Source organism: Polyodon spathula, chromosome 33 (assembly GCF_017654505.1).
Source record: "Polyodon spathula isolate WHYD16114869_AA chromosome 33, ASM1765450v1, whole genome shotgun sequence".
NCBI lineage: Eukaryota > Metazoa > Chordata > Actinopteri > Acipenseriformes > Polyodontidae > Polyodon > Polyodon spathula.
In genome coordinates, this window is record NC_054566.1 from 2,785,176 (window position 1) to 2,797,187 (window position 12,012).

General features: G+C 39.9%; 1 protein-coding gene across 3 annotated transcripts in view; it reads right to left on the reverse strand.

Annotated features, from left to right (window-relative positions):
* The window catches only part of LOC121303563 (protein crumbs homolog 2-like), a 99,400-nt gene that overhangs the window by 19,637 nt on the left and 67,751 nt on the right, over nucleotides 1–12,012 (reverse strand). For all 3 annotated transcript variants that reach the window (XM_041234350.1, XM_041234349.1, XM_041234351.1), the window contains 3 exons: nucleotides 11,784–11,923; nucleotides 11,163–11,345; nucleotides 10,600–10,713 (listed from right to left, as the gene is read on the reverse strand). In XM_041234350.1, the coding sequence (XP_041090284.1) occupies nucleotides 10,600–10,713; nucleotides 11,163–11,345; nucleotides 11,784–11,923 (437 nt within the window). The remainder of the gene's footprint in view (nucleotides 1–10,599; nucleotides 10,714–11,162; nucleotides 11,346–11,783; nucleotides 11,924–12,012) is intronic.

A 12,012-nucleotide genomic window follows, 5' to 3' on the forward strand; every position in this document is an offset into this window, starting at 1 on the left:
GGTGTAGGAACCATTAAACAAATGGCAACAAAAGCCAGTTTGCAGGGTCCATACCATGACCAGATCCGGACTCCAGACCAATTGCACAGGTTTGCAAAAGACAACAATCCTGCTCTTAAAGTAGAATGCTTCACGATAGCACAATGGTAAGCTGAGCAAGATTTTCTGGAGCAAGGCTTCCTCAAGTTAAAATTGTGTCTGGCATCTCCATTTCTTTCAACCAATTTCCAAAGCAAAAGTCCTTGTACGACAGTTCTCCCAGTCACCAAAACAAAGAGAAGAATCAATCACAGTCAAAAAGGATGTCCTACCATTTGACCAAGTGAAAGGATGTGTTACTGTTCAGTATGACAGTCACTGTCAGTGTCTGCTGATCAGAAGAAACGGGAGGCTGAAATTAACTTCCTGCACCCGAATGGACCAGCACGATCATTCTGTCTCCCACACCGTCTAGATCAATTTATTGTAGACATGGGGGATGTGCTGACATCAGTGGAGCCAACAACTGCATCAGGATGGACATACACCCTGAGAGACAAGGAGATGGCCAAAGCATCAAAAGCCTTGACACAGTGGCTACGAAGGACAACTTAAACATAGGTGACTGGTAAATTGTGTTGCATGCAAAAATTGAAGGACAGAGATCTGAAAATGAAATATCTACATTCCCACCACTTCTAACAATACATTTTCTTTTCCAGGCTCAGTGATTCAATGGTTTTGAACATCTCCTGGAGAAGCATCACTTAAAATATCAAACATGCGCTGACAGAAGTACCACTGGTGGGGACAAAATTAAACATGCACAATTCAGTATTAATTTATACTTAATTCAGTTGTATTTGTTTGTTTTAGTCAATTATGTAAATAGGGCACTTTGGTTAATTCATTAATTTATTAATAGCTGTTACATCTGTACCAGTTCACTGCAGCTTCAATTTAACAGGAGAGGAGAGTATGCTCGATTTTTGTTTAATTGTTTTAGGTGTGTAATCACTTAATTTAAAAGATTCACCTGACACTGCATTTAAGTCTGTGCTGTGCCTCAACCAATAGCAGGCACAAAATTAAACTTACAGGAAATGTAGCTGAGGGTCTAGGCTACAATCTATCAAAAACTGGCAAAAATCCAAGGTTACGCAATTTGACTTAGGTGAGGTCAAAGGTCGCAGATTCACACAACATTTTTTTTTTTAATCTTGTATTTAATTTTTCTTTTTATGTAATGATTAGTCCTATTTGACAACTTTAAAACAAAACCAACACTAGCTTTTATACCAATTCTGGAGGAAGTTGTGACCATGTAAAGATAGGGTGGGTGCCCAAATAAGGTCAAGCTTCAATGACCTGTACCTCACGCATGGGAAGTCACTCAGGCCTACAATTCACAGTGTAACCATTTCATCCAAAGACAATAACATGCGCAAAAGTTTTTCAAAATCAGAGGCATTCAAGTGAAAAATTGCCTGTTTTTCTTGATTTCACATGGATTTACAATGTTTTATTCTCTTCGAACAAATTGCTCTTGCTTCAAAATACTACCCAAGGATGCTTCAACCTCCTTTAAAAAAATATGAGTTATAACAGGCACAACCCTTTAAAATGTGCTCATTTGTTTCTTCTAGATAACTCTGCAAACACCCTTGGTAAGATAAACAGATCCCAGGCATCCTGCTACTCCTCTGCACTGGCAGATGAATTATTCTGACAGCTGTATTAGAAGAGAGAACTTCAACAACTCCCCACACACCTCTGTGTTGGCACTGTGGACCTGTAATGTTTACATAGAGCGTGCCCTGGTTCCAGATAGCAGCTTTGACTTTTCTACAGCCTGAATGAGCTCAATGGGTAATGCAATACCTTGGCAATCCCTTAGTTTATAGTACAGTACCACTGCACCGCTCTGAACTGCTTTCAGTTCATAATGATCTTGCTTTCTGATGTGTTTCATAGCAGGCATGGTCAAAAGCTCATTATCTGAACAGATCCTTTTCCATCACGAGAGGCAGAACAAAGTCTTTCTTGGTCCTGCATGACTGGCTTTTATTTTTCTCAATTGGTCGTTTACAATGTTTACAATAACTTTTGAGACCCAGAATGGACCTTTTTTTTTCTAGAATTGTGGTGTCATCATACCATCATCATATGACTGTATATATTTCTACAATTTGTAAATGGGTGTTCTATTTGAACTCATGGTACATCTGGAGGGGGTGGGCCAGTGATATTTTGGCTGTATTAAACATCATACCATATCAGAAATGATCTAAACCAAACTAACCACAACCCACTTACTGAGACAAACATACACTTCATGATCTTCTGTAAGCACATTGCAAATCATATGTTAAGAAATAGATATCACACAACATCCAAACAAGCAAACCAGGGCCAAAGCAATCCAGCCACAACCAACACCAGAGCCAAAGCAATCCAGCAACAAGCAACTCCAGGGCCAAAGTAATCCAGCCACAAGCAGGGCCAAGGCAACCCAACCACAAGCAACACCAAGGCCAAAGCAACCCAACCACAAGCAACACAACACCACAGTCAGAGCAATCCAGCCATAAGCAACACCAGAGCCAAAGCAATCCAGCCACAAGCAACACCAGGGCCAAAGCAATCCAGCCACAAGCAACACCAGGGCCAAAGCAATCCAGCCACAAGCAACACCAGAGCCAAAGCAATCCAGCCACAAGCAACACCAGGGCCAAAGCAACCCAACCACAAGCAACACCAGAGCCAAAGCAATCCAACCACAAGCAACACCAAAGCAACCCAACCACAAGCAACACAACACCAGGGCCAAAGCAACCCAACCACAAGCAACACCAGGGCCAAAGCAATCCAGCAGGATTGTTAACATTCTTCTACTTAACCCAACATGGAATTCCACAATGTACTCGGAGATCTGTGGAAATAGAACATGATTTGACAGTCTACACATCCAGTCTCTGATTCGATGTAACCTGAATCATGCACCAGTACCAATGAGCAAGAAATAAACTCACACATTCACATATAGATTCCATAGTTACACCTGGAGTTTCCTGTAGTTTTCAGATAGAGAAAAGAGTAAATACCCAATGAAATTCCACGTACATTCAGTGGGACATGTGGAGACTTGTTATACAGGCAATTAGTTTGAAGACTGCGAAGGACTGCTACTTAATATTCGCTTTTCTGTATTTCTTATGATTTCTGATCCTACTATACACGAAAAAACCAGAAAGCAAAAACCTTTAAAATTAGAAAGCTGGTTTAGTCTAGACAGTTTACAAAATTAAAGTCAAGTTTGTATTTCAATACTGCATAATTATTGTGGATCAGGTCTGCATCCCCAGTCTCTCAAATATGTTTACCCAAATGTAGTGTGTGTGGGTCGGGCACACAAAAAGCACAGTCTATGCAGTAAAATGTACAAAAATGCATGCAATAAACATTACACATTATATACTGACATATCTAATTTGCTTGCATGGTGTTTATAAAAGATATCTGCTTAACTGAAATGATAATGGCATCCTTTTCAATATATACAAGGTAATGCATTACCAAATGTCCACTGAGCTTGCAGACAGTATACCAATTGACAGCATGAACACAATATTAATTAAGAAAGCACACCCTGTAACAAAATCAACAAGCCATGTTAGCAGACTGCAGCCCAAATAACAAGCAAGCCTCCTCCATTCTAATCTAAATTGAGAATGATGCCTTGGAGAATTCAGGTATGTACAGTTTTCCATGTTACATAGTAAAGGGAACAGTCCTTTTAAATGGGTCAAACTCCCTTCACTGCTATACCAGCACTGTGACAATTTCCTCAAACATGATATGAATTAAGGCGACATGCCAGTTACCTGTTACAAGCCAAATTCCATATAAAATCACTTGCAATAGAAGAGGTTTCATTGCGTCTTCCCCGTAGACATTTGTGACATTGTTGGAATAAAGAACCAAAAAAAAAGAAATGCTTACAAAAAAAAGGGCAGCATGCGTGCTTTCTCCCTGTGCCAGTCAGGCAGAAGTGATTAGAGCTGAAGCAACCTATACACTGTGAGCCTCTCTCCAACACATCTTACTGAGAGCTAATCCGCTCTGCTTCATTCCCTCCCAGCTGGCTCCTGTCAGCCCTGACAACAAGAATGTTTGTCGAGGAAGCAGTCCCACATGATACATCACCGGTCATGGCTGGCACTGCCGGGTTCCTTTGTAATTATTTCACTCGGCAGAGCTAGCTGGACTTTTCCTTTTGTGGTTTTACAGTCGGGCGGGGTTCTGTTTCAGACTGCTTGGTTTGGATCTGTGAGCCTCTTCGCAAAGCCCTGCCAACGCACCTCAATAATCCTGACCTGAAGGATCACCTCATCCCTCAAGCACAATCCTGGGCGAAGGACAGACTGCTGACAAGGGCGGCCACATGCTTAGAAGGGGATGTAAAAATTAATTGTCATACTTTTGTGTATAGAGGTGTGTATCGTTAGATGTATGATACCTGCAGTCAACCAAACGGCCTTGAATGAGGAATAACTGTACTTTATAGTTGGTATGAGTATAGACTCTCTCTAGCTCATTTAACTATCTTTTAATAACATCTGTTATTACTCACCCCACCAAGAAGCCCATCAGGACTGTATTGTGATGTATAGTGACCAGTATATCGTGATACAGTACATATTGTATTGTTACAGCCAAAGGGTTTAGTAACCTACACTGTACCATTTAAAGTTAGACACTAATTCGACAAAGTGCTATCAACACATCGACTGGAAAAGTCCCAATAAAGTCCCCCAGAGTAATTCATCTCAGCACAGCTAAAACAGTGCCCCCCCCCCACCCCAAACTGCTCTTGCAACAACAAAGCAAATGAATGACACATTCAGTTAGTGGCTGAGTTTAGTTTAAACATTCAGTAGTTACTGACTGTGCAATCACTTCATCTACTGTAATGGGGTGCTCACTGATTTGTGTGAAGATTCATAGCTATTTTCCAATGAGATAATCACTGATTTGTGTTGAAGATTCACAGCTGGATTCCAATGGGATACTCATTGATTTGTGTTGAAGATTCACAGCTGGATTCCAATGGGATACTCATTGATTTGTGTTGAAGATTCACAGCTGGATTCCAATGGGATACTCATTGATTTGTGTTGAAGATTCACAGCTGGATTCCAATGGGATACTCATTGATTTGTGTTGAAGATTCACAGCTGGATTCCAATGGGATACTCATTGATTTGTGTTGAAGATTCACAGCTGGATTCCAATGGGATACTCATTGATTTGTGTTGAAGATTCATTGCTGGATTCCAATGGGATACTCACTGATTTGTGTTTCCTTGTGGATTTTGCTCTCATGAAGGCTGAAGGACTCAGCCCACAGGAGCTTCCCCTCACACTCAGACACACCTTGGTGATGAGCTGCATTCAGTCCTGCACCCCTCACAGACTGATGAGTATCCTGAATTGAGTGCTCATCTTGTGATGGGGGCTAATGTCTGAGTTTAGACCAACAAACTAATTTTGTGCGATCTGAGCTGGATTTGAACCCAGAAATCTGCACATAAAAATGTGCAGATTTCAAGTTACTTATACAATTGTATAGTTCACTTGAAATCTCGAACTGTTTAAAAGCTGAAAAAGATTAAAAAGACCTAATTAAGCAAAGTATTAGTTCAATGAAGGGTTTAGAGAGCTCAGTTGGAATAAAAACCAGAAGACGCAAGGGTCGCGAGGACCGGGTTTGAGAAGCCCTACACGGTGTACCCCCCCCCCCCCCCCTTTTTTTTAAATAACAATTTCTCATAACTAAGAGAAAACATTTTGCACAGTTTGAGCACACAAAAGTGCTCAGCCATCGATTTGTGGCCCTCTCACCCAAACATCACAAGATGACATTTCAAACACAACAAATTACACCCAGAAACAGCATATTGGCTTATTAGAAAAACAATATTGTAGCCAGCAATTACTATTAAGTGGAGTTGTTTTGTTTTAACTTTCCCATTAAGTCACATGTTGACATCTGCACAGGAAGGCATCTGTACATGGTATAAGACGCTGGGTTAGAAACTCCTGCACCTGGGTTAGAGTCCTGCACCCAGCCCTAGCTTTCTAAAATACCATCAATTAAGTATATTATTGAAATGATTCAGTGCCCAGGAGTTTGGGCAACCTCTTTTAAACATAGTGTTCCTGTTTGCTGCATGGACTGCTAGTCTAAAGATGGAGATCAGGCTTATTGCAGTGTTCTCACAATTAACCTAAATATATCATAAAGCATGTCAAATAGCACCCTACTGATGCACGCAATCCTACCAAGCTCGAGACAATAGACTGTAGAAAACAGCTTAAGGAATACTTAGATTCATTTGCATCATTAGAAGGTTGTTTTATTTTGCATCTGTTTCAGAGGGGATGTCATTAGTGCACACCTTTTAGTTTTGTACTGCGTTTCTTACAGAAGCTCCAACATTAAAACACTCTGGTGACTTTATTAAACCAGACAAATACCTGGATGTGCAGAAACAGTCATTATGATTATTAACAACCCATATTGTGAAATAATAAATAAATAAATAAATAAATAAATAAAGATTATTAGGGACATTCAGAGGGTTTCAGTATCCCTTTGAGACTAGAGATCTTAATATCCATCATCAGTTAAGTCTGGAAAGAAATGGAAAAATACACACTGGCAGCCTTATTATCCTTCTTCCATATTCTGTGTATATTTTAAATGGTAAGATTACTTTAGTTTACCAATTATTTTGGGTTTGTATTCAGAATGAGACTATTGATTTACTAAGCATTTGGTTTCATAAAGTTTACACCAAACTAGTTTAAAAAGCCTCTTATTTGACAATATTACCACGGATACCAGTTTTCTTCAATTGAAGATGCTTTATTTTGTTGCTTGTGCTGTATTTCACTGTAAACTTTAATTCGAAATGTGTAGCTATTAAATATTGCTGTTTCTTCCTGGTACCTAATCACCTCAACTGTTGTAGTTAAACTCCCTCCAATGGTCTAACTGCCATCGGATCATGTGACCAACAGCAAAAGTACCAGGATGCAGCAGTTTATCTTGAGCCAGGCTATGGACCACACGCTCTGAGAGGTGCTTGGGTTGCAATGGTTAGGCAGCGTTCATATCAGGCATTTTTAAATTGGGTAGAAAACCGAGATTCTGGTCAGCCCCCTAATGCATTCTAGTAGCCCCACCCCCTCCCTAAAACCTCAATCAAGCTCCATGAGGTTAATGGGTTAAACTAATCCCTATCTTGTACCCCTCACTTCAATCATCAAAGGCTGACCACGACTCAGACTATGAAGATCTAATGACCTTTAATAATTCATCACTTTGCACTGAGACTTTGTAATGGCAGTTTCTCTGTGATACTAATTTAAAACCATTTACACAGAGAACGAAGCTCCTGGGATTAATTGTCAAAGCAGATGAGATTAGCTACTAATTATTTTCCTGTCTCAAACACAACTGAATTCTCACAGAGGATCTATTTCTATTTAAAAGCTGCATTTCTGTAATGAATTCAGGGCTTTTAAATGAATCAATTTAAATTTCTTATATCTATACCGCTCTTGCCAAAGGCTTTGCCTCACCCTACAGAATGACCTAATTTCCTTCATAAAGTCAAATGAAACCTGCTGAATGATGTTATATTAAATTACATACTGCTTTGTTCCATATGCTCAACGACAAACTGCAAATTGAAAAATGTGACATTTCTAAAAATAACTGAAAATACTGTAATACTATTAGAGATTCCAGTAGGCTTCATTTTGTAGCTTCTTTGATTGATGATGTTAAATTGTTTTGGTATGTCTCAATCCTAAAATTCTAGGTGATGCAAAACCTTTGGCCATAGCTGTAGACAGACAGACACACGTTCTTTCAAGAGTCCGTTTATATTTTTTGCATTTTGTATTTAATGTAATGTTCACTCTACTGCTTCTGAGAACCAGGAAACAGATAGTTAAACGTTCCTATATATACAGTACGAACAGTGAAGAGAACAAGTGATAATGCAATTAGTACTAGGAGTGTGTATTTTAAACCATGTTGTCACTCACTGTGAGTTAATTCCATGCCTTCATCATTCAAACTGTCCTTGGATAAGTCCCAATGCTGTACTATAGGTATATGCCGGTCACAACACTTAAAGGTAAGATAGTACAGATACTCTGTATTATCTATGACATGCAATAAGATAAAACAGTGATTAATGATGGATTACTTTGATAAAAGTCACATAATGAGAGAGGGAAGCTGTTAATCACATGACTATCATTCCTTTATCAATAACCAATGAACCCTCACTGGAGGATCAAGTGATTCAATGCACCAGGTTTGACTTGCGTCATCCAAGCCTGTGGGTTTAATTCATTTAGCCAAAATGACTCCAAACAAAGAGCAATCTTTCAATTAAACTGTGATTTTTGTTTCTAGAGGTAAACCAAACAATAAGGGATATTGAGCACTAGAAATCTACAAAACATTTACTGAAAAAATATTGCCATTTTATTGAAAAATGGTTTTGTGCCAGGAACTGCTAATCAGACATTACAGGGGGTCTCAACATTGTTCAGGTGAGGTGTCAGGAGCAGCATTACAGTCTCTGCTAGGAAAGGGCTCCCAAAATTGTTCACCCTCCATATGTCACTTTAACAGATCGGCCTTACTAAACATATGAATGTTGAAAACTATGGAGAAATGATGAGATAACAAACATTTTCGCTCATGCCTTCATTACCAAGAATGTATGCCAGACATCATGTATCCAGTCAGTATCTGAAACAAGGGCCCCCTGCAGTACTGTATCTTCAGTGTGCAGCAATGAAAAGAGCTATGCTGTTTTTGTTCTAAAGCACTCCCACAGGTACAATCGTTATGCTCCCTCCTATCCTACACTTGGTGTGCCTAGAAAGGCTGGAAGAAAGGCTGTGTTCTAATTATAAAAACAGCAGGGCCCCACAATCATGTTCAGTTTTTCACTAAAATATAAGCAGATCCTTTTAGGTGGTTGGTTAGTGTACCTTAAGTTAGATTTAGGTGCTGGCACAAAACCTTAGAGCTGAACAGGCATGGCATGCAGCAGTAGGAGGTTAAAGTCTGGGTAACACTACATCAGGTGTCTCCAATTACTGTGCATTTACATAGCCGTTACTTAGTAAATACATGTGTGCTTACACATGTCATTATGTGCAAACCTTTGTGCACAATATAACCCTTACCCAACCCCTTTGTGATACAATTGTGTATTTAGATATATCATGCACAAAGATGCACACATTAATACAATGTAACTTTGCAGAGACAGTGTAAAGTGTTACCGAATTCTACTGTAGTACACTTCAGCAAAACAAAAATGTAAAGACATTTTAAGACAGCTCTTTTGAGAATATGTTACAGGATGCACCAATGAGCAGATGCATGTTTGTAAAGTAACACTCTCGGTCCTGGGACCCCCTGTGCCTGCTGATTTTCATTGGCTTAATTAAACCTTTTTATTTGTTTTCACCTCTTAAACAGTTGCAGATTTCAAGTTAGATACACCATTTTATAAGTAACTTGCACTGCAACTGTTTAAGAGCTGAAAACAAGTAAAAAGGTTTAATTAAGCTAATTATCAGCTTAATTAAGTGTACAGTTCAGTAATTGAGAGCTCGGTTGGAATGAAAACTAGCAGACACAGGGGGTCCCGAGGATCGAGTTTGAGAAGCCCTGTCCTATACGCTGTTTGCAATGCCCTTGGTATTTTTTGTTTCTTTGGAATTCTATTAAATTAACAGCAATACATACACTTTTGTTTTCCATTCAGAAAATATAAAATAACCATGCCATTGCTGTGTGATGTAGTATAACCAGCATTTAAACATTTTACAAATTCCACCTTTATACACTAGATGGCGCTCAACAATTGTAAACCTTATAAACAGATATTCAGAAAACATTACTCAGTGCAGCCTCAAAACAATACCAAGTGATGTCACAGAAATATGTGTGCCTGCTTTTACTATGGTGTTACACAGTAAGCCTTGAACTAACAAAACAAAAAGCACTGTGTTAAAGTCTAGTGCCATTAAGATCACTATATACATCCTAGCTCTTTCAGGTCCATGTAATGCAATACTTTCTATTTATATGTGTGTGTGTGTGTGTGTGGTGTGTGTGTGTGTGTGTGCGTGCGCGTGTATATATATATATATATATATATATATATATATATATATAATATAATCTCAATAAACAAAAAGCTAAATCAAGTTGTGTTACTAAACTAATAACTTTCTCGTTTGGTACAGTTAAACAGAAACGTTGACATTTGATACAGAGGCTGTAAGTAAATTTCATTTTAGTTATAGAATTGTACTTGGTGGTTTTTCCATTTAGTTATTTGCTATGCACACTACCTAAATAAAGCACATTCACATGGTTTCACTTCATTTGTACCTCTGTTTAGGCAGTGCGGAGGAAAGGGTATTAAGAATCAGCTTCATTTGGCGAAGATAAGTTTGAGTCATTTTCCCGGTTAGAGAAGTCAGTTGTATATTAAAAGCAAGAGACTTTACCTGTAAAGCCAGGTTCACACAGACACTGGTATCCACTGATGAGATCCTCACAGCTCCCCCCGTTCTGACAAGGTATGGAGGCACACTCATCGATGTTCACAGAGCAGTTCTTCCCTGAGAAGGAAGAGAGCAGGATCAGTACAGGGCAGCGAGCTGAAACCACAGCCCTTCCTGGTCTCAGGTGTATCTGTTGTGCACAAGCCAGTGAGCTGAAACCACAGCCCTGCCCGCTCTGAGGTGTATCCGCTCTGTACAGGCCAGCGAGCTGTAATACAGGCTTGATGACATAAAGGGTCTTTGCAGAAGAGCTCGCCCCATCTACTGATCTGTCACTTTGGAATGGGTTTATAGAAGAGCTCTCCCCATCTAGTTCTCTGTCACTTTGGAAGGGGTTTATAGAAGAGCTCTCCTCATCTAGTTATCTGTCACGCACACACACACTATTTGAATAATTGAAGAACCACTCAGAATGTTTACCACATCATATAGAAAGCTGTTACCTGACCTACTGACAGTGCTATGGCAGGGGTTGTGATCCCTCTGTCTGTAGCTGGGAGACTCACCTGTAAAGCCTGGCTGGCAGCGACACAGGTATCCCGCTGCTGTACTGTAGCTGAACTCCTGTTCGAACTCCGCAAGCTCCCCATAATAGATCTGTTTGGAGCGCTCGTAGCACAGAGCACCATTCTGACAGGGCTGCTCTTCACATTCATCAATATCCAGCTCACAGTGGTGCCCTTCAAAGCCTGGACACATGAGAAACAATACAAAAGTAGAGCTAACATTCCCACTTCGATACACCCAGTAGTACGCTAAAGAAAGTCAGAAATAGTGACTGGGGTTGACTGTTGATTCCTTTTAACCTAACTAAAGAACGTCCTTAACAAGTTTAATCTAAGTCAGATAAGCGGTTCTCTAGCGAAAGCTGTATTGTGAACAAGGAAACAGGCCAAGATAGAAGCATTTCAGTTTGTTTTTTGAATTTCAGTATAAATGGTACTAAAATGTAAAGATGTTTTAGGCTAATATCATTCAGGCCTACATCTAAATAGGTCCTAATATTACTTTTCTAAGACCCCAGCTTTGTTCTGCAGTTTCTTGCAGTTCTGTGGCTGCTAGCGTGTCAGGCAGACTCACCGCTCCAGCACAGGCAGCTGTAGTTCTTGCTAACGTGTCACACTCACCGCTCCAGCACAGGCAGCTGTAGTTCTTGACTCCTTCCACACAGCTGGCGTTATTGAAGCACGGATTCGAGTCGCACTCAGGGATATCAATCTCACAGTTCTCTCCTACGAAGCCGGTGTCACTGCAGTTACACATGTACCTGCAAGGGAAATCACAGCAGCTGCCATTAGAAAAAGCACTCAGGCTCCCAAGTGGTGCATCCAGTAAAGGCGCTCCGCGTGGAGTGCA